This window comes from Rhinichthys klamathensis, unplaced genomic scaffold (genome assembly GCF_029890125.1).
Source record: "Rhinichthys klamathensis goyatoka isolate OS25496 unplaced genomic scaffold, OSU_Roscu_1.1 h1tg000011l_1, whole genome shotgun sequence".
Lineage (NCBI taxonomy): Eukaryota > Metazoa > Chordata > Actinopteri > Cypriniformes > Leuciscidae > Rhinichthys > Rhinichthys klamathensis.
This window is the reverse complement of record NW_026606564.1, coordinates 9,148,083-9,171,031: the sequence shown is the minus strand read 5'-3', so window position 1 is coordinate 9,171,031 and position 22,949 is coordinate 9,148,083. Positions and strand designations below refer to the sequence as shown.

The following is a 22,949-nucleotide window of genomic DNA, read 5'->3' as shown; positions in this document are numbered from 1 at the left end:
ATAACTTTGCAAAATATATTAATCCATTAAAAATAAATTCTTATTGTCTTACTGAGTAAAGCTGTAAGCTTCTTGGGGTCCAGAGGTTGGCGTCTCTCTGCAGATGGATCGACCTTGTTGACCCCTCCCGTCAGGTTGGACTTCAGTAGGACATCAATGCTGAACAGGCCCAGCAGGAGGGTGCGGGCCATTCCTTTCGCTGTAGGTTGTGCTTTTGCAGTCTCCCAACAATGGGCAGACACTCTGGTGGAGTCATCATTCCCTAGTGGCACCTAATTAATTGTAAGAAGGAAAGACAAACCAGAATAAAAACAAAGAAAAACACCAGTGACAGAATAATTTATGTTTTTAATTGACCATTACAAAAATGTACTTACTGATGTTGGTTTGGGAGATGTGGGTTGAGGAGGTGATGATAGAGCAACACTGGCCTCATATTCGCTTTCACCTCCATTGCTTGAGCTCTCTGTGATCTTGTCTGAAATGAGGGTCCTCACAGCTGCTAAGAGTGATGGAATTTCTGGAAAATATGGCCCACCGAATTTACCACAACAGGACTCCAAACAAGTTGTAAATAACATGTAAAAAAAACAAAATACACCTCCACTCATTTTTTGGTGTCTCAAAGTGAAGCAAAATGTGTTGGTGAGGGGTTCTGAAAGCATTACAGGGTTTCTGCCAGACCAATTTTGTCTCAGTGACGCTACAGTGTTTAGCCCTAGGCTAAATTTTTCCTACAGGAAACCCTATACTACATCAGTGGATATCCCCTAAAAATGTAGACACAGATACATCTCTAACAATAACACCAAAAATAAGGAGACACTGATTTATTCAATCTAAAAGAATTTTAATCTAAAAGAGATAGTTGCCTTTAACTGCCATTTTGCGCAGCCTGGTGTTCTCCTTATGTAAAGCCTTGACTTGGGTCTCAAGATCTTTACTGGCTGCAGAAGATCCTACACTCTGCTGGTCATGCAGTCTTTCATTCTCCTCCCTGAGGGCCCTGATCTCCTCCTCAAGTGCCTCTAAAGCAGTCCCCACTGGGCTGTGGTTAGGTTCTTCTTGGGGAAGAACGTCTAATTCAGACTGTCTTGCAGCTATGAGTCTGTAGTTTTTCTGTTGGGTAAAAATGATCAAATCAATTATGTATGAAACAATGCACACAAAAGTTAGGAAAATGAAACCAAAAACTTATTAAAATGAATCATTAAGTTTAATAGGTTCCATGGCTAGACTCTGTTTAAATTCATAGCTGTAGTACTATAGTTCCTTTTTTCTTTTAAGTTGCCAGGAACGTTCTTGTACAACCCAGCAGCGCTACCACATACAGACACACAAACACCTATGGGCAATTTAGAGTCACCAATTAACCTAACATGCATGCAACCTTTGGCCTGTGGGATGAAGCCAGAGTACCCAGAGAGAATAGCAAACTCCACACAGAAAGGCCCCAGCCAGCCAGCGGGTTTGAACCCAGAACGCTCTTGCTGTGAGGCGACAGTGCTAACCACTATCAGAAATGTACAAATATATACAGACAGAAATGTAAAAATATATGATCAAAATAGCCGTCATGAAAAGAACCCTATTACCTTTTTTGCAACTTGTTCTACAGTTTCCTCCTGTGTGTCAAGGTAAAGTTTGTTGGGTACCCTCGTTCTCTTCTTGCTTTTTGGTAGGTCCTCTTGCAAGAGTTTCCGTTCAGCAGTCTTAAGTGTAGACTCCTTTTCTGTTAGTAAGAAATAGTAGCAAGACAGAATTTAATGCCTGAAACAAAATGTGGCTTACGTTACATCAAATAAAGTATTTTACTGTCAATTTTTGTGCTGTTTTTACAGTTTTTTGTACCTGCTTTATAAGTTTACTCTGTTCATTTTAACACGTAAAATTTTGCTGCCATGTAACTTAACTTACAGCCGCTAAACTGATTTTCACTGTACAATGTTATTGGCTGACTATGTTGACAGTTAAGTATTCTTATTAACCCAAATCTTAGCTGACAATCTTCAATTTAGGACTTTTAAAGTAAGTGTTTAATTAATGTTTCACTCCTAAATAAAAATTCATACTCATGTGACTAATGGGCCTTAGCTAGCTTAAAGTTCAAATGAAGCGGGACTCACGTGACGGCCGTTAACTAGCTCGTCACTGTCCCGAAGCTAATAGCCTACAGCGAACGTTACTTGGCCAATAATGCAAAAACCTTAACAGGATAATTGCTATCAATAATGTTGCATGACTAACCAAGTAAAAAAATATATATAAAAAAGCACGGTAAGTTACTTGCCTGCCAACTGCAAAATGTGTGCTGTTTCAACCGGCCACCCATTCGTAGGCCTCTTGCCACCGATGCTGCGGCACTCGATAAGATACTCCTTTTTAGAGTTTTCAGGATCGAAGTCTACGATCCAATTTACGGGGACTATACTGAGAGCATCTTTATCCTTCCCCTTTGACCAGCTCACTAGCGCAAACTTCATCTTTTTTTGTTTTTTCTCCTCTCACCGCTGAGGCACGTACGCACAGACTCAGAGTAGCGGTGGCTTGTGTCCCGCGTGCTGCCGGCACGATAGGTTATGCGCATGCGCAATATGTTCACGCGGTGCAAAGGTGCGCAAGTGTGGGATCGTGCAGTGTCGTAAAAAACAGGATTATCATCTGCGCATGCGCATAACGGATGCAACGTGCAATCAGCAAAGTAGTACCGACATTGAACGAGGGTTCCTTTCCAGAAGAAGAGGCATGGACGGAAGGAGAAGAAAATACACTGCCCCTGGTTCAGAATATGAGATTCCATCAAGAACAAGGAGATACTGGAAAAGGAGGTTTGTGTTTTACTCCAGCCTAGTTAAGTTACGTTATTAAACAGTTGTTCTGTATTTACTGTTGTAGTTTCGTGGTTTGTGTGGGTTTTTACAAGCTTGCGGCTTAGCTAAACGTAGCTAGCATGTAGCACACTGGCTCGCAAATAGGGTTGTGCCGATGGACGATATCATCGTTGATATCACCCGATGACACTAGAGGTGAACTAGGCCTAATCTGCATAGCCTGAAGACCCAGTCAAGCAATAAATTATTTCTGTTTCTCATAATAGTTTTTTTTTTAAAAAATGTTTTATATATAATCAACATTTACATAGGTAGGTACTAGATGTGTTGGGTAATGTATCATGGAAAATTGTATTTATATTCAGCTATAATGAACAAAATGACTTGAAAAAAGATTCGTTCATTTTGCTGAACGAGATTCAAAGATCAGAGTCAGTAAAATGATCCGAACCTGATTGTGCTGTATGACATCCTTAAGAGCCAATAGCAGTGGCGCATTCAGATCGCGCCGGCGCCGCTGTCAGTGTGAGCAGCTAGGAGAGAGTCAGATGAGAGCAGATCTGATGAAACAGCAGGCAGCAGCACGGAGCATTTCTCCAAAGCATTTCTTCTCTTAACAAAAACTGTGATTGAGTGCACTTGGAAGTTCGAGTTATTTGAAGTTAGTAGCGTTATTTGGAGTGTTGTCGTCGGAGAGAGAGAAGTAAAGTGGAAGTCAGAGGAAGCGCCGTGAATAATCTTCCTTAAGTGACTATTTGATAATCTCGCTTTGGTAAGTAAAATTTCAGATATTATTCTGATGTCATTTGGGAAACATGTCAAAGTCTCTGAAACGATTCAGTACAAGCTGAGTTTGAGTATGCCGCGAAATAAAATAATAAAATAATAGTTTTTCAGTAAAACGTTACCACACCCTACTGGACAGTCTCTGACAATAGATATTATTTCAAATAAAGACATTTTTTTCATTCTTATCGCAGGAAACTGACTGAGTCCATCAACATGCATCAGTCAAACCAGGAAACGGTGAGTCATGAACATGACCTTTTGTGTGTATTTTGTAGACATTAGACAGAATGCTGCACTAAATGACCACATTTTATAACCAGTTAATTGAAATGTAATCCTTCTTGATTACTATCTGTTAAGAAAATTAAGCAAATAAGTAGTCCTGGGTCAGACCAAATGTTGAGTGGGATAATTGGAAGGACCTCCATTTGAGGCATTTGGTGGAAAAATCTTATCTTGCCCTCCACTTTTCATGGGGTCAGCATTGGACACTTTCGCCCTCCCTTTTTTAAGAGTTCCTTGGAGTACATTTTTTGCTGGGATTTATTAAATATTGATATATGAAATATAGCCTAATTATAATGCATATCAAACATACACCAGCAGAATATATATATATATATATATATGAAGAGGTCTTTTCCAAAACACTATATTTCCATTTTCAAAAATATTCCAAAATGATGTGCTTCTCAGTAAATATCAGTAAAAGCAAAGTTTTGTTGTCTGAATTGGATAAGGACAAATCAGATAACATTAACCCAATTGCAATTGCTATTCTTACACAGCAGAACCTGGACCAGGATTCCTCTGACCACAACTCTGACAGTGGCTCAGAAGACGCACATGACGGTGGTGGGATTACTGTAAGTAATCTACTAATATCTACTACTACTAATACTAATCTACTGTTCTCTGTGTTTGACTATTTCACCGAAAGCCCTTTCTCTAAGACTTCTCTATTCTTACACAACAGAACCTGGACCAGGATTCCTCTGACCACGACTCTGACAGTGGCTCAGAAGACGCACATGACGGTGGTGGGATTACTGTAAGTAATCTACTAATATCTACTACTACTACTACTACTACTACTTATCTACTGTTCTCTGTGTTTGACTATTTCACTGAAAGCCCATTCTCTAAGACTTCTCTATTCTTACACAACAGAACCTGAACCAGGATTCCTCTGACCACGACTCTGACAGTGGCTCAGAAGACGCACATGACGGTGGTGGGATTACTGTAAGTAATCTACTAATATCTACTACTACTACTACTTATCTACTGTTCTCTGTGTTTGACTATTTCACTGAAAGCCCATTCTCTAAGACTTCTCTATTCTTACACAACAGAACCTGAACCAGGATTCCTCTGACCACAACTCTGACAGTGGCTCAGAAGACGCACATGACGGTGGTGGGATTACTGTAAGTAATCTACTAATATCTACTACTACTACTACTTATCTACTGTTCTCTGTGTTTGACTATTTCACTGAAAGCCCTTCCTCTAAGACTTCTCTATTCTTACACAACAGAACCTGGATCAGGATTCCTCTGACAACAGATCTGAAAATGCACATGATGTTGATGACATTACAGTAAGTAATTTTAAGCAAATTACAGTAAGCAATGATCTCACATCTGATTTTCGTGTCTTCAAACTTTAACTATTTTGCTTTCCTAGCCCTTTTTAAAATTAACCTAAGCCTTATTTTTACCCTCTATACAACAATGCCACGTCTCTAATATTTTTGTCAAGTTTTAATTTTGTGCAAAATTCCTAGTGTTTATGCTTGTCAACTATGCCTTGGACTTACTGTATTTTCCCATTACAGAGCCTGCATGCAGACCCTGAATCCAATGAACTACCACCAAATTTGAGCCAAACAACAGAGTCATCAATCTTCAGTTTTGAGGACAGTGTTGATTTTGGTGTGTTTGAACCACTATGGCAGTCTTTTACTGACTCTGAATCCATTGGCAGTGGAGAAGAATTTCCCATGGAAGACAGCACTGAGAAGTCAGTAAATGAAGAATCACATTTGGGAGTAGGCATTAATGAAAGGTTTCCTCCAGTAAATGATGAGCCACTTTACACAGGCTCACAACTAACCAAAGCTCAGAGTTTTTTACTTATCCTTTCATATGCTTTGAGACACTCACTTACTGGTGTGGCCCTGTCTGATCTTTTAGATTTGATTAATATCCACTGTCCAGAAAATGTTCTAACTTCAAAGCATCTGTTCTTAAAAGAGCTTAAACCAATACAAGGTCACCTAGAATGTCACATATACTGTCCCAACTGTGAATATTACATCGGCGACCAAGTCACTGAAGGGCAGTGTTCTGTATGTAACTCTACATGGGATAGAAACAGCTCACTGAAGAATGGAAATTTCTTCCTATACTTACCCATCCAAACACAACTGGAACATCTTCTTCAAAGAGAAGATATTGCATCTTGTCTTAAGTCAGGAAATGGCACATGTAATTCAGACGATTATGATGACATATGTTGTGGTAAAATGTATCATAATCTGAACAAAGATGGCGGCCCACTAGATAGTCCTCATGCATTCTCCTTAACATTAAATTGTGATGGAGTTCCAGTATTCAAATCATCCCAGTATGGAATTTGGCCATTACAAGGGATGGTAAACGAGCTTCCTTATCATGTCCGTAAAGAGAATGTTTTACTTTTTGGCCTATGGTTTGGTACTAAAAAGCCAAATGTTAATACATTTTTAAAACCATTCACAAAAGAGTGTCAGTCATTGTCAACTGTTGGCTTCAAGTTACACAGCAACAACATTGTGAATCATTGTAGAGTGATAGCAGCTGTTATTATGTGTGATTCAGTTGCCAGGCCCATTCTGCAAAACATGACCCAATTTAATGGTAATTATGGGTGCAGCCTCTGCCTACATCCTGGTGAACAAGTTCCAAAGGGAAATGGAACTGTTAGGGTTTATCCATACAAAGAAGTTCCAAAAAGGGATCATGCTTCAACCCTAAATGATGCAAGGGAGGCTGTGCGTACCACACAATCTGTGAGGGGCATTAAAGGGCCCACATGTCTTGTCAACATCCCACACTTTGACCTCATATCTGGAATGCCTCCTGACCATATGCATAATGTACATCTTGGAGTTGTTCGGCAAATGACAAGCATGTGGCTGGATAGTGAACACCATGAGGAGCCATTCTATATTGGTAATCGTGTTCCTGAGCTCGACAAACAACTCTTGAGAATTAAACCACCTTGCAATATCACAAGAGTGCCCCGCTCTTTTCAGCAAAGGAAGTTTTGGAAAGCCAGTGAATGGCAGAACTGGTTACTTTTTTATAGCATCTTTGTGCTAAAGGGAATACTACCCCATGCATTTTACCAGCACTGGTTAATCCTTGTCACCTTCATGTTCTTGCTATGTAAGGACACTGTCACATCAGAGGGGTTAAAAAGATGTGAAAAACTAGTTGTTGAGTTTGTCAAACAGTTTGAAACACTGTATGGAAAGGAAAATGTGTCATTTAACGTACATTTATGTCTTCATTTGCCGGACTCTGTGAGAAATTGGGGACCTTTGTGGGCACATTCAGGATATATTTTTGAGTCTTTTAATGGGGAGATACTGAAGATGTTTCATGGCACCCAGTGTGTTCCCTTACAAATAATGAAACAATTCACATATAGACAAGTGTTGCCTCTTTTGAAAAACAATGCACTGAGAAATGCTGTGCCAAGATGTATACAGCTGTATAACAACTTGACTGGTGAAAAAAAGCTGAAACAGTTTGAAAGAGTAGCAGCTCAAGTTGTGACCCTTGGTTTACACTATGTACGAAAACTTACTAACGAAGAGATACTGGCTATGAGAGAGAAAATTTCAGTCACCACGGATACAATTGTGAAAATATTCAGTAGAACTTTCGTCAAAGGAGAACTGTATTACTCAGAGCAGTTCACTAGAGTAATGAAAAGGAACAGCTTCACTGTTTTGTTGGATAATGGACACATAATCACTGTGTATTATTACATTGTGGTAGAGAGACTTGATGACAGAAAATGTTTTGCTGTTGGAAGACAGTATGACAAATCACACAGTTCAGTGCTAAATTTAGAAAATGTAGTTGGCTTGAAAAGAGTGTTACAGGGAAGGAAAAAGGTTTTTGATGTGATGCAATTCAACAGGAAATGTATGTTAGTTGATCTGCCACATTATGCCAACCTTTATGCATGTATACCTCCACGTTGCAGTGTGGAGGACTGAAATGTCATGTTGATGATGAAATGTCATGTGGAGGAATAAAATGTTGAGGATGAAATGTCATGTGGGGGAATAAAAAGTGGATTAAAAAAAATTGTTGTAATTGCTGCTGTTTAATTTATAATACTTTCATCTACATTTTACAATATATGAATCAATACATAGCCATATATGGTCCATCCATATGGCTATATAATGTAAAATATAGTGAATGTCATGCAAAAATTTGATTTGGACTATTGTTAATCAACCTCTCTGTAAACATATGCATGAGCTTCCTTAACTCATAAAAAAAAAACTTTGTTTCAATAAACATACATTGATATACAAACAAAACTGTATTACATTATTGCATGCATTTTAATATATTAATCAATATATAGCAATAGGTTGTCCATCCATATATTGTTATATATTTTCAAATATATGAGGACGTTTCTGATATATTGAAATATATTTTCTAATGTATTGCAATATAAATTCTAGTATATTGCAATATATTTTTGTTCCGTAAGGGCTGCCTTATTAGGAATATACATTCATCAAAACGTTTACCATTTTAAAGCCTTTACAGAAGTGAAAAGATTATATATTTTATTTTTTGTGATTTTTCTGCATATATTGTCTGCCATCTTGAATTTTGGCACTAAAAATGAAGAAAAAAATTGGAAACAGGTTGTTTTGTATTCAGTGGGGTCCTAGCAAGTAAAAAAACACCAGTTGCAAAAATCTATATGAACCGTTCCTAAAATAACACAATTCCCCACACTAGTTTATGATCTCTCTCTCTTGCTCCTGTGTGAATATGGGGCCCCTCCCTCCTTGGTGCTCACGACGTTCAATCCTATGTTGGCCAAACAAAATACATAGCTTACTGTAAAATGATACATGCAGTAACCAATGGATTTTCTGTTGATTGAAGAGAAGTTTCTCACCTGTGCTCTTGACGAAATGTCCGAACTATTGATGCCACCGTGTACCTGCTTAGGTTAGGCTGTACTCTCAGTCCAGCCTCCCTCAGTGTTAGTCCGTGGTTTATTACATGGTCCACAATTGTTGCACGAATTTCGTTACACAGATGTGGTTCTCTTCTTCTTTGTGCATGTCCTACCACTCCTCCAGGTCTTCCTCTTCCTCTTCCTCTTCCACCTCCACCTCCACCTTGTTCTCTCCGGAATCCCCCTCTCATCCGCACTCTCTCTCTTCCTCTTCCTCTGACACCGTCCATTTTGAAGACAGGTGAACTTACCTGTTGCCTTTTTATAGTACTTAACCCTCTGGGGACCAAGGGGTTTTTGGGGCCCTTGGGATGTTTTGACATGCACTGACATTTGTGCTTTTTTCAGTTATTTATAAACATGTTAATGGCAAAGGTGTAAATTCACTCTATATAGCACAAATGGGGCTACCATAATATGTGAGCAACATGTATGTACATGTTTGTATTTTTGAGAGAATATTATTTATGCATGGTTATTGAAAAACTTAAAAATAAAAGTTTCTGAAATAAGGCCACAAAACACATATTGATTATTTCTTCACAAGACTTTTGAAAATTGTATCACATAGTCTAGAATATTTGCTCCAAAACACAAGGTTTTGATGTTAATGTGAGTGTACACAAAAAAGAAGACCCTCTATAGTTTATAATCATGTATTGATTTTATTTATATGACCATAAATGACGGAGTATTTTAAGTCTATGTTGCTGCTATGTGAAAAAAAAACAGCAAAACGTGCCGGCGCGTTTGCCGTCCCCAGAGGGTTAAACCTGATTGGTGTGTCTACAATTAAGCACCAGTGTGTGTGCACACCTGGTGGCTGTGTTTAACCAATTGGTTCATGGGTGTGTTCATTTGAAAGCCTTTGCTTTGAAAATGCAAGGAAATGACATCATGATAAATTTCTGTGTCAAATGCATACAAGTGTGTTTAGTGTTTTGCAAATCACTGTGTGTAATGTTTTGCAAAAAGTGTGAAGCTGACAATGTGCTTACAGTTGTGCAAATCTAGGCCGGTGTTTTGCTCCTTGAGTGTAAGGTTTTGCTAATTGTGGGAAAGATCTAATTTTAGTGTGTAAGCAATCGAAAAAAACTGTAATTTGTAGTCCATTCAAAAGTACATCACAGTCCTCCTCCTTTTCAAAAGTCACTTCATATTGTTTGTTCAGCTTTGGTCTTACCGCCAGTATTTTCCCCACTCCTATTATTTCCTTAATAGCTCTTATAATGTCCTCCGCTCCTCCATTTTGTACTTTTCCAACGTCAGTCGTTGCTGTTACTTCTTTTGCATAAATCCTTTTTGTTTTCCCTCCCGTACTTTCCATCTTATCTCGTTGTGTTACTTTGTTTCCTTGGTCATGTCCACTTACTTGTTCCACCTCCTTTTTTTTGTCAATACCGTATTGTCCATCCTTACGCACTCTCCAGACAGCACAAGGCTGCTGGTTTGTGGTTTAAAAAAAAAAAATCAATGAAAACTAATATTTCTTTTTACTTTTCTAACAAAATTATATAAACAAAAGTTCGCTCTCCACACTGCCACGCTGCCACGCTGTCACACTGCCACACTAACACTTCCTGGATTGTACCAAGACGAGATCGGGCGTGCTAAAGGTGGTATGGCCGTAAGCGAAATCTGCTGCCGAAATCGGGCTTTCTGAAGAAACTCAGAGACTATTTCAGGCTGTTTGAAGAAACAAAGAGACTATTTCCAGCTTTTTGAAGAAGCTCAGTGACTCTTTTTTTTTTTAAACAAAAAAGCTTACAGCACCTGGTATTCCCAGGCGGTCTCCCATCCAAGTACTAACCAGGCCCAACCCTGCTTAGTTTCCGAGATCAGACGAGATCGGGCGTTATTTTTATTTATTTATTTTTTTTATTAAGAAATTTCAATCAATAAAATACAATAAAATTAAATACAATAAAAATACAGTTGTTGTTATTATACAATCATTTCTTCATCACATCTTTCATTTACATACATACATTAAAAATCTCCTTCGATTCCCGGCAGCTTCCACATTAAATCTTTTAAAACACAACACACTTTTGGGGTAAAAACATCATAAAAAACATCCAACATATTTTTGGCTTCCCCTCCCATAAAAAGTCAAGAAAACATTTCTTCAATCTCTTTTCCGTCCACAATGGCATCTCCGACACATTTAAAACATACCATAATTGCAGATTATGCTACTAGATATCCAGAGGTTTTTCCTCTTAAAAACATGAAGACGAGACAAATTGTTAATGCACTTGTTCAGCTCTTTTCACAGGTAGGCTTACCTAAAGAGATAATTACAGACCAGGGAACCAATTTTACAGTCAGACAAATTAAGCAAGTGTATTCAATGTTGCGTATACATCCTATTAAGACCACTCCTTATCATCCTCAGACTGACGGTATGGTAGAACGATTCAATCAGACATTGAAAACTATGGCGTTTATTTAGTCTCAAAACTCACGCACAGGATACGAGGGCAAAAAACAGTATACGCGCGGGCGCGTTTCTGCACCTCGAGCACGCATAATGCCATCTTCAACTCTGCACTGCGCGCGCACGCACGCGCGTTTCAAATTTACTTTATTGAGACTTTGGAGGCGGGGACAGTGGCTGATGACCCACCGCTCATTTGATTCACCGAACACCGAAACATGACAAAAAAAAGAAGAAAAATTTTCATGCGCCATGTCAGGACAAGTAAGCCACAAAATTAACATCTTTCAGAGATCGCATTGTAATATTATTTGATGATATTGATTTCGTTTCCTGTATGTACTGTAATATTGTTAAAGTGTGTATGTCAGGTTAAATTTTTTTTTTTAGATATATTAAATAAGGTTTAGATGTCTGAGTGAAAATGTAATTATCATTAAAATTATTTCTGTCAAGATCATATTTTTAAAACACAGCTGAGCTGTGACGTCAGAAGAGGGAGACGTGCCAAAAAAGTTCTATTCAAGTATGGAGAGTTTTGAGTCTAAGGAGATCCAAAATCCCCCTCAAACCTACGATGGCCCACAGCCATACAATTTTGAGCCTCCCAGGCGTGAGACAGATGAGGAGCAAAACAGAAATTTAAATAATTCCTATCGAAGAAACATAAATATCTGGTGTGAAGAGAACCCGTGGAGAATTGGTCAGGTGTCTTGGTAAGTAGGCTATAGGCATAACTTAGAGTCAAGTCAAGTCAAGTCACATTTATTTATATAGCGCTTTTCACAATACAGATTGCATCAAAGCAGCTTCACAGTGATAACATGAAAGTAGTACAACACAGTTCAATAATATTGTTGAATATTAAATATCCCCAACTAAGCAAGCCAAAAGCAAGGCGACAGTGGCAAGGTGAGGTGGAACAGTACATGTATTTGTATTGAACCGAAACGGTACGGGCGTCACGGTTCGGTGCATGAATATACAGGGAGAATAGACGGTATAAAAATAAATAAAACTCGCGTGCACATTAATTAATGCGGAACTACTGTTAGATACGCGGGTTATTTAGGGACACCTAATCTGTAGCTCCGCCTTAGCTCTGAAGCTCCGTGGCTATAATGAACAGGCTGCGATGTCAAGATTGCAATGCTGGAATATGTTGGTGTGTGTCATAGAGTGTAAAAGGTTGTTTTGTGTTTGTGTGTGTCTATGTGTGAGAGAGAGAGAGAGAGAGAGAGAGAGAGAGAGAGAGAGAGAGAGAGAGAGAGAGAGAGAGAGAGAGAGAGAGAGAGAGAGAGATCTCAGCGTCGGGCATTTGCAGCTCCGAGGGGTTTGGACTATCAGAGAGAGAGAGAGAGAGAGAGAGAGAGAGAGAGGCGCGGGCGCGATCGAACAGTGGAAACATAAAAACTGGAAGAAATGGGCGCTGCAAATGACCGAAGTATAGGAGACCGAAGCAGCACTGAAGTCAGCGCGTTTGGTCCGAACAAAGTTGACCCAGGCATGGAACACAGACCTGCTTTTTGGGAAAAAGTGGACTCTGTGACCGGTTTTAACTGTGTTTTTGCACCCAGCACAAACGCAGTAATTCACCATCGTGAAAATACGCCTGCGTATACCTAACTAACTACCTAACTTAAATAACTAAATAAATAAATAAATGTCCTAATCACTAATTCTCTCGCTCTATCACTCGTACAATTATCAACACAGCTCACAAACTCACTTTCTCAGCGACCTGGGGAGACATCTCCCTCTTATGACGTCAAACGATTCGTTTGGGGGGAGGAGCAGTTTTAAGCGAGTAATGAAAATAACGAACTTTTTCATCTTATATTCTGCCTTTAGGTATCGAAAAACATACAAAACAATACATCAACTTGTCAAACGTGTATTTCCCCTAACTATTTTGTGTTAATCATAATTACAAATTTAACCTGACATACACACTTTAAGTTAGCAACATTTTTGTCGTTAGAAAAACTAATAGCATAAGTTTTCTGCCCTCCTTACTGAAATTTGCTAAAGCTAGCTACCCCTTTAGCTAAAACTTCTATATTTTAATAACTGAAAGATTAACCAATTAACGTTACTGCATTTTGTTAATCTTCCAGTCATTTACATTTAGCGGATTTAGCTAAGGGGTAGCTATCTTTAGAAATGCAGTAATTATTAGCATACAAACCTGTGTATGCTAATTGGAAAAATGCATACATTATTTTCGTGATTGATAACTTTTAAACGGTGGTTTGTGTGTGAGACCGTGAGACATTATTAACTATACTTTGTTCTGTCTTGCAACAGCTAAGAAACCACATTATTCAAAGGCTTTTGCATAAAATCAAACTGGGATTCAACACAACTGAATTTGGATTATTTAGAATTTATTTGTCGTCAGGAGCTGTATCTATTGCAGGCCCTATCCAATCATGTAGAAGTACCTCCTGCTATCACCCAAGCTTTGCAAGAGCTCTTTGACCTTGTGAGGTCACAACTGGAACATCCAGCCCCATGTTTCACGGTGGAAGTTGCTGGTGGTACCACAGAGCGGCCCAAATTTTTTTTTGGAGAACAGCGCTTGAAAGAAATGCTCCATACTCAACTTCCTGTGTCTTGCATAGCTAAACTGATGGGTGTTTCAAGAAGCACAATCTTCAGACGAATGGAAGTGTACGAGCTCTCTGTCAGGAACATGTATAGTTCCATCAGTGATGATGAACTTGACAGTTTGGTTGCTTCAGTCAAGAATAATTTACCAAACGCTGGCTACAGGATGGTCAGAGGGAGACTGGAGTCAATAGGCCATAGGGTTCAGTGGAGAAGAATTGCAGCCTCCATGCATAGGGTTGATTCTGTGGGCAGCATCTCAAGGCTGTCAAGTCTTGGCTGTGTTGTGCGCAGAGTTTACTCTGTACCAGGACCCTTGTCTCTGGTACATGTGGACACAAACCACAAGTTAATCAGGTTTGTATTAAAGTCAAGTTTATTTGAAGGTAATTCATCTAAATTACTGGATGGCTACTTCATTTTGGATTGGGTAGTTTTCATAATACACAGTGACTTTGTTTTCATTTTATTTATGAATGTTATGAATTGCTTTCTAGATACAACATTGTGATATTTGGAGGAGTGGATGGTTTCTCCAGAAAGGTAACTGGCTGCTGCTGGTTTTTAACATTTTAGAAATTCCACATGTTGAACACTGGCTACACCAGCATAGACCTTGTGCCTTTGGTAAATATTCTTATGAATAAAGGCTTTTACGTAACTTTTTAAATAACACTCATGTAATGTCCCACCTTACAACCCCCCTTGTCTACTGCCCCTAAAATCGTGTTAAAAGCTATTCTTGCTGGTTTCCCCTCCCATAAAAAGTCAAGAAAACATTTCTTCAACCTCTTTTCTGTCCACAATGGCATCTCCGACACATATAAAACATACCATAGCCTAGAAACCATTAAAACATTCAATATTAAAACCTTCCCTTTCAAGTATAATGTTCTCAATTTACAAAATGTAACCTTCTCTATTTCTGTTACTAGTTGCTCCCACATTTCAGCTCTTACTTTCCTCTCATTTTTCCCCATTAAAATGCCTAAAATCCTAATTTATTCCACTTCCTTGAAATTAAAAACCATTGCTTTACCAAATCTCATTTATACGGTCTTATCTTAATTTACTTTACTCCCAGATCCTTTACAATATTCTTCTACAACCTTCATAACTTCTTTGACGCTCTCCTTTCCTTTTACTATTATCGTTGTGTCATCAGCATATTGAAAAACCTTCCCTTCAGCTTTGTTTTGGAGGAGGAAGAGGAGGAGGAGACATACACTCACCGGCCACTTTATTAGGTACACCTGTCCAACTGCTCGTTAACACTTAATTTCTAAGCAGCCAATCACATGGCGGCAACTCAGTGCATTTAGGCATGTAGACATGGTCAAGACAATCTCCTGCAGTTCAAACCGAGCATCAGTATGGGGAAGAAAGGTGATTTGAGTGACTTTGAACGTGGCATGATTGTTGGTGCCAGAAGGGCTGGTCTGAGTATTTCAGAAACTGCTAATCTACTGGGATTTTCACGCACAACCATCTCTAGGGTTTACAGAGAATGGTCCGAAAAAGAAAAAACATCCAGTGAGCGGCAGTTCTGTGGGCGGAAATGCCTTGTTGATGCCAGAGGTCAGAGGAGAATGGCCAGACTGGTTCGACCTGATAGAAGGGCAACAGTGACTGAAATAACCACTCGTTACAACCGAGGTATGCAGCAAAGCATTTGTGAAGCCACAACACGCACAACCTTGAGGCGGATGGGCTACAACAGCAGAAGACTCCACCGGGTACCACTCATCTCCACTACAAATAGGAAAAAGAGGCTACAATTTGCAAGAGCTCACCAAAATTGAACAGTTGAAGACTGGAAAAATGTTGCCTGGTCTGATGAGTCTCGATTTCTGTTGAGACATTCAGATGTTAGAGTCAGAATTTGGTGTAAACAGAATGAGAACATGGAACCATCATGCCTTGTTACCACTGTGCAGGCTGGTGGTAGTGGTGTAATGGTGTGGGGGATGTTTTCCTGGCACACTTTAGGCCCCTTAGTGCCAATTGGGCATCGTTTAAATGCCACGGCCTACCTGAGCATTGTTTCTGACCATGTCCATCCCTTTATGGCCACCATGTACCCATCCTCTGATGGCTACTTCCACCATGTCACAAAGCTCTAATCATTTCAAATTGGTTTCTTGAACATGACAATGAGTTCACTGTACTAAAATGGCCTCCACAGTCACCAGATCTCAACCCAATAGAGCATCTTTGGGATGTGGTGGAACGGGAGATTCGCATCATGGATGTGCAGCCGACAAATCTGCGGCAACTGTGTGATGCCATCATGTCAATATGGACCAAACTCCCTGAGGAATGCTTCCAGCACCTTGTTGAATCTATGCCACGAAGAATTGAGGCAGTTCTGAAGGCAAAAGGGGGTCCAACCCGTTACTAGCATGGGGTACCTAATAAAGTGGCCGGTGAGTGTATGAGGAGGAAGAGACAGATGAGGAGGAAGAGACAGAGGAGGAGGAGGAAGAGACAGAGGAGGAGGAGGAGGAGGAAGAGACAGAGGAGGAGGAGGAAGAGAGAGAGCAAGAAGAGGAGGAGGAGGAAGAACAAGAGCCATTATTTCCAATGAAATTACAATTATACACCATGTTCTGGTTCATGGAATGAGTATGAGGGAAGCAGGACTACGTGTTCAACCAAATATAAGCAGGTTCTCTGTGGCCAGGTTCTCTTGGTGACATTTCAATGCATTAGGCCATTATTGTCAATATGGTCCTTCAAAATAATCTCATTCGTCTGTGTGAAATACAACAGCGAGTTGAGGAAGACAACGTGAACTTTGAAGGAATCAACAGTGTGAGTCTCTCCACAATTCGCCTTTGGCTAAGCCACACCCTAAAATGTAGATTGACCAATCACAGCGCAGCCAAGAACGAGCTCCCACAGAGGTCCGACACTTTTTCACAGCGCTCCATTGACTTTAACACAGGCGTCTCATATTTTTGGTCTCGGCAGGCTATTACCGTCGTAGTTTTATCAAAAATATGGATAAACGTTGTGTCTGGGGCATTTGTAACAAAGACACGCGTTTCCCAGAGAGGTTGGAGGGGGGTGTTCGTTTTTTTCCCTTCCCAAAACCAAAGTCAAATCCTGACAAGTGTCGTCTTTGGATTAACCCCTTAACTGTCACCGTCCCGCTACCGGGACGCCTAACTTTACTTCACTATATTTCTATTAAATCCTAATCTAATTATGACAAATTATATATCGTTGGAAAGGTCAAAGACTTCTAAATAGATATTCTACCCCTGTTTTGTGTTATAAATTATGTAGGAAGAGTAATTGATGAATTTATGACAAGAGTGCACCTCAAAAAATCTGCATCATAATAGGAGGTCTGACCTTTGTCACAAAAAGTCGATGCACCCACTTTTAATGATTGAAACTTCTGTTTTTATGCGAAAAGTTCATAATAAAACATATAATCTAGTATTTTTCAATAAAAAATTATAATATAATATTATCCTCTAAAAATTATAATATATATATATTATCCTCTAAAATATAATATTATTTTTTTTATCGCCTTTTTTATTATATCACAGTTATCATAAATTAGGTATCATTTGAAAGCTTATAAACTCAGAATTCATCCTGTGAAAACCGTTTTATTATTGAACGTTGCGTTACCATAGAAACGGTACTCTAAATTATTTTATCAGGCTCCTCCCCTTTTAGGCATCATTATATTTCATAATTTATGATCAAAACCTTTTCTAATCTTGACAAAACACATATTGTCAGAAAGGTCTGTGTCTCAAGGTTCCAAATTTTGTGACAGAATTGATATTTGGACAGAAATGTATTAATTTGTTAAGGCAGAATGTATACAACTAAATTCAATGGAATTCAATGGCACCCGGTGGCTATTTTTGGTACTACGCCTAAACAAAATCTCATGGGAACTTCAATTTTTGTGATATCAACTTCAAATTTGGAACATAACTTGGTTAGATTTATGGCTTTGATTTTATAGTAATTTTAGACTAAAAAATATTTTGTAAAATATATATTATATAAAATAAAAAATATATAGTACAGAATATTTGATTTACTGTAAATTTAAACTTCCATAACTTTTTCATACTTTAATTTTTTGAAGTGTTCTCACCTCAGCAATAATCTGCTGAGTGTTTTCTTTAAAACAAGACCAAACTTGGGTATATATTCCAAAGCATTCTTGAATTACAACCATTTAAGTTTGAATAGTGCATTTTAACCCCCATTCTCAAAAAGGGGGGTGACAGCTAAGGGGTTAAACTGTGTGGACGTCCTCACAGTCAGCTAAACCCCTCAAGGATCAACAAGCTCACTTTTTGCTAACCAAAACATCACCTTGTCAGCTAACGTTAACGTTACCTAGCATACCGGTTGTTGATACGCTAGTACACGCTGCTAATAAATACAACGTTATACTCGCGTAGTCCGTTTGCTTTGTTATAACGATTATAGAAGTGAATAGAGACCTACCCAGCTTTGCATGAACAGTGTTGCTCCTTGATATTGTTAGTCCAAGCCTCCGTCTCGATTAGTAGGATATGCGGTGGTTCATTTTTTTGACTGTGACCGGTATGCTTTTGCCTCTATTTGCATGCCTTGTTGTTCCTTGCATTTCACCTGTATGTCGTGAATATAGCCTTCGAACATATATTGCAGCCCCTTTTGCCTACTTCTATCGGACACTTTATTTGCTGCTTTATAAAAGTTTGATAAAATTTCAGCAGGAAGAGCTGTCACAGCATAAGCCATGTTGATACCAGAGCCCAGATGAAGTTTGTCGGACGTAGCAACAGTAACTAAGGGGGGCGGGGCTTAGCCAAAGGTGAATTGACCGTGTCCTGAAACGCAACCTGATAAGTCTCAAACAAGCCTACAGAGTACCATTTGAAAGAAATTATGAAAGGGTAAAAGAGCTATGATCTCAATATGTACAAGTAAGAAATCATGTCCAGAGATTATACAGCACTATTGAGTTACATCTTTACTGTGTTGAATGTAATGCAGCACATGTTTACAGAGGCATGAAGCCTGGAATGCTATGTCATTTAAGTTACTTCAAAAATGAATTTTTGTTCATTTCTATAGAGAATGTTTCAACTGGATTCCATGGAGAGGCCTCATGAGTGCATCTTCTTGGATGTAGCTGGCTTCAATCTCACCAAGAGGAGAAGGAGCGGCCGCAACATTATTGGTCAACGTGCCATTGTAAAGTTGCCAGGGCAGCGTGGTAGCAACGTGACAATATGTGCTGCCATCAGCAGCTACGGGGTTCTTCACCGCCATGTGACTTTAGGGCCTTACAACACTGCCCATCTTATAATGTTTCTGTATGCTCTACAGGAAGCACTACTGAGACGTTAAAAGAGAGGTGATGAGCAGTCAGAGCATCCCATGTATGTGGTAATCTCAATCTGGGACAATGTGAACTTTCACCGTGGTCCTAGAATTTGTGAGTGGTTTGAAAATAACCCACATTTTATAAATGTGTGCCTCCCACCATACTCGCCCTTCCTTAATCCCATTGAAGATTTTTTTTCTGCATGGAGGTGGAAGGTTTATACAGAAATCCTTATGCACAGGAAAATCTCATTCAGTCAATGGATGCAGCATGTGACAACGCGATTCAAGGTTGGATTCGGCATGCTAAAGGATTCTTTACCCGTTGTTTAGCAAGGAACAGGATTACCTGTGACGTTGATGAGGTCCTGTGGCCTGACCATGCCCAGAGGCATGATGCTGAGGCAGAATGATTCCAAGACATTGCTTGCTATCGATCTGCTGCATATTTTGTTTGTGACTACATTTATATGTGTGCAGGATTGTGCAAGTACTTCATAATAAATATAATTTTTCCCCTGCTCTGGCCTGAGTGCAGTGTTTTGCATTTATCTCTGTAGTGTGTAATGACTGCTGTGTAGTGTTTATGCATTTGCTGGATGTGTGTGTTATCTGAAAACAGTGTTTGGTTTTGGGTAAAGATAACATAGTTCTGGAGCAATTGTTTGATATAGCAAGACAAGTCAAAGGTTTTGACAGTGTAGCTTAAGTTTGGTGATTTGTGTTTAAGGTTTTGAGAAAGCGAGAGAAACATTAAAAAAAATGTGTTTTAGCAATTCAGAAGTACTTTTTCCAAACTTCCAACTGCTTACACACAAAATCTTTTCATGGCACACGATTTTTGAAACCTCTCACTCAAAGTGCAAAACTACACACCAAATCTCCAAAACCATAAGCTATTTCTCAGCCTTTGACTCAGTTTTCAATTGCATAAAACACTTTTTTCAAAACACTACACACAATTCTCTTACCTAAAACTCAAAAATCTAACAGGAAGTGACTTGCTTTCCTTTTCCAAACACAACCAATCAAAATCCTACACTTATTCACCAGGTTCCAAACACAACCAATCAAAATGCTACACTTATTCACCAGGTCACACACACACTCCTCACACTGCTAACACTTATTACTTAACTGATCACTAACCAATCACTGCTTTACTGAGGTATAGGCCTATAAATAGGTCAAAAGGTCAGATTACCTGTTTTGAACAATGGATGCCAAAAATGGACAGAGAGCAAGAGGAGGAGCAGGGAGAGGAGGAGGAGGGAGAGGAGGAGGGAGAGGAGGAGGAGGAAGAAGAAGAAGAAGAAGAGGACGAGGGCAAAGAAGAGAAGGAAGGAGAGCCATCTCTGATGAGACTAGGGCAACTCTTGTTGATCATGAGAGAGGCTGGTCTGAGAGTCCTGCCCAACTTAAGTCGATTTACAGTGGCGTCCATAATTCGAACCTTCGGAAATAAGAACAGGAATGCAACTATCTAATGACTATTTTAGCATTACAGTAATGTACTGTAAAATGCATAGTATTGGATAAACATTTGTAACTTTAAGCCATCCATTCACTGCACTGCATTGAATGAATGAGGTTGGTTATCATGCTGTGCTAAAAAAAATTGTAAGTTGTTTACAGTTCCTATGCTGAACACATACTGTTTGAATTGAAGGGGAAGGGAAAGGGGAATCAACAGAGGAGGAATCAACAGAGGAAGAGGAAGAGATGGACGCCTTCCTGGAGGTAGAGGTAGAGGTAGAGGAAGAGGAAGACAAGAAGGTGCTCAAAGAGGACCGAATCTGACAAATGAGATCCGCGCAACACTGGCTGACCACGTTTTCAACCACGGCCTGACGCTGAGGGAGGCTGGACTGTGAGTACAGCCAAATCTAAGCCGATACACAGTGGCAAGTGTGATAAGAACATTTCGACTGTAAAATAGGTATTGTAAAAATATAATCATATCAAAAACATCTGTACGGTTTCAGTAACAGCTTACAGTACTGTATTCTATGCACTATCAGCACTTCTGTTACCTTTTCCTGTGAAATTACTGTACTAATGTATACTGGGTTTTTTTCTACATAGGATTGAGGGTCAGGAACGACAAGGGGGAAGGCCTCCTATGTTCACAAAACAGCAAGAGAGGGAGATAGTAAACATGGTTTTGGCCAACAATGCCATAACACTCAATCAGCTCCAAGCTAACATTGTCAATAACCACGCCAGTTTCAACGATATCCATCAGGTCTCAACATCAACACTGGCACGCATCCTAAAAAAAAACATATTCAAATGAAGCAAATTTATCGAGTGCCTTTCAAGCGCAATTCCGAAAGGGTGAAACGACTGCGGCATGATTATGCAGAGGTATGTATTCACTTTAGAGGTGTGATCTTGCATACTGTCTCATAATCTTTTACTGTACTGTAATATGTATACTAGATCTACACTGAACTACACAATTTTGCCTGCCACTGTTCTTCAGAGAGTTTTACGAATGGATGGAGAGGAGATCCAGCATGAGTTCATTTACGTAGATGAGGCTGGGTTCAACCTGATGAGAACACGAAGGAGGGGAAGAAACATCATTGGCCACAGGGCTATAGTCAATGTCCCAGGGGAACGTGGGGGTAATATAACACTCTGTGCAGCCATTACACAGAATGGGGTCCTCCACCGCCATGCCCATATGGGCCCTTACAACACAGCACTCACACTTACATTCTTGGACCAATTGCACAACATAACAGCAGCAAATCAAATTGATCATATGCAATACATTGTTGTCTGGGACAATGTGTCTTTCCACCGCTCTGCTCTGGTTCAGAACTGGTTTCAGCAACATCCACATTTCACCGTCCTATATCTTCCACCATACTCTCCATTCCTCAACCCTATAGAAGAGTTTTTCTCGGCATGGCGGTGGAAGGTATATGATCTCCGTCTCCAGGCTGAGGTACCCCTCATCCAAGCCGTGGAGGAGGCCTGTGACCAGATGGAGGTAGCAGCAATGCAAGGATGGATTCATCATTCAAGACGTTTCTTTCCAAGGTGTCTTGCTAATGACAACATTGCCTGCGATGTTGATGAAATTTTCTGGCCAGATCCAGCTAGGAGAAGAGACAATGTCTTGTTTTTTTGTTGTTGTTTTTTTACAGTAAACTTACAGTACAATACTTAAAGTGACATTTTGTTACAGTATTATCAATCTCCATGTCAACATTTTGGGCGTGTTGAGAAATTAATGAGTTTCTTCAGTCTGCAACATTGGTCTTGTGTAGGGTTTGGTGAATTTACATTATATTTTTGTACTTTGTTGATGGTAGCCTACTCTAATCATAGGGAAGTAGAAGTGCTAAAAGTGTTTTAGGTTTATCACAGCAGAGTGTAACTCGTGCAAACAGAGAATAGTAATGTGAAACGTGTGTGTTTCATATGGTAACAAAAGTGTGGTTTTTACCGTTTTTCTCAGTCGCTTTGGTGTATTTCTTAGATCAAAAGTGCAATTCTTGATACTACTTGTACAAATTCCAAATCATCTAGTCACTTGTGCACATTAAACCAATTTCTTATTCCTTTGAACAATTTGCGATTGCTTTTGTACACATTGCAATTGATAATGTACAAGTGTCAGCTTTTTTCCACATTTTCAA

The 22,949-nt window shown here is 39.4% G+C and overlaps 1 protein-coding gene and 1 long non-coding RNA gene across 2 annotated transcripts; both read left to right on the top strand.

The window, feature by feature from the left end:
• The first annotated feature begins 4,807 nt into the window (after positions 1 to 4,807).
• Positions 4,808 to 7,971, top strand: LOC130099113 (uncharacterized). The gene is made up of 3 exons (XM_056264806.1): positions 4,808 to 4,865; positions 5,161 to 5,223; positions 5,461 to 7,971. The coding sequence occupies exon 3, from the start codon at positions 5,626 to 5,628 to the stop codon at positions 7,894 to 7,896; it is 2,271 nt and encodes a 756-aa protein (XP_056120781.1). The 5' UTR covers positions 4,808 to 4,865; positions 5,161 to 5,223; positions 5,461 to 5,625; the 3' UTR covers positions 7,897 to 7,971.
• A 13,060-nt stretch (positions 7,972 to 21,031) lies between these two features.
• LOC130099558 (uncharacterized) lies at positions 21,032 to 22,532 on the top strand. Its single transcript, XR_008808408.1, has 3 exons — positions 21,032 to 21,166; positions 21,382 to 21,663; positions 21,782 to 22,532. It is a non-coding gene; the product is annotated as an uncharacterized LOC130099558 (long non-coding RNA).
• The last annotated feature ends 417 nt before the right edge of the window (positions 22,533 to 22,949 follow it).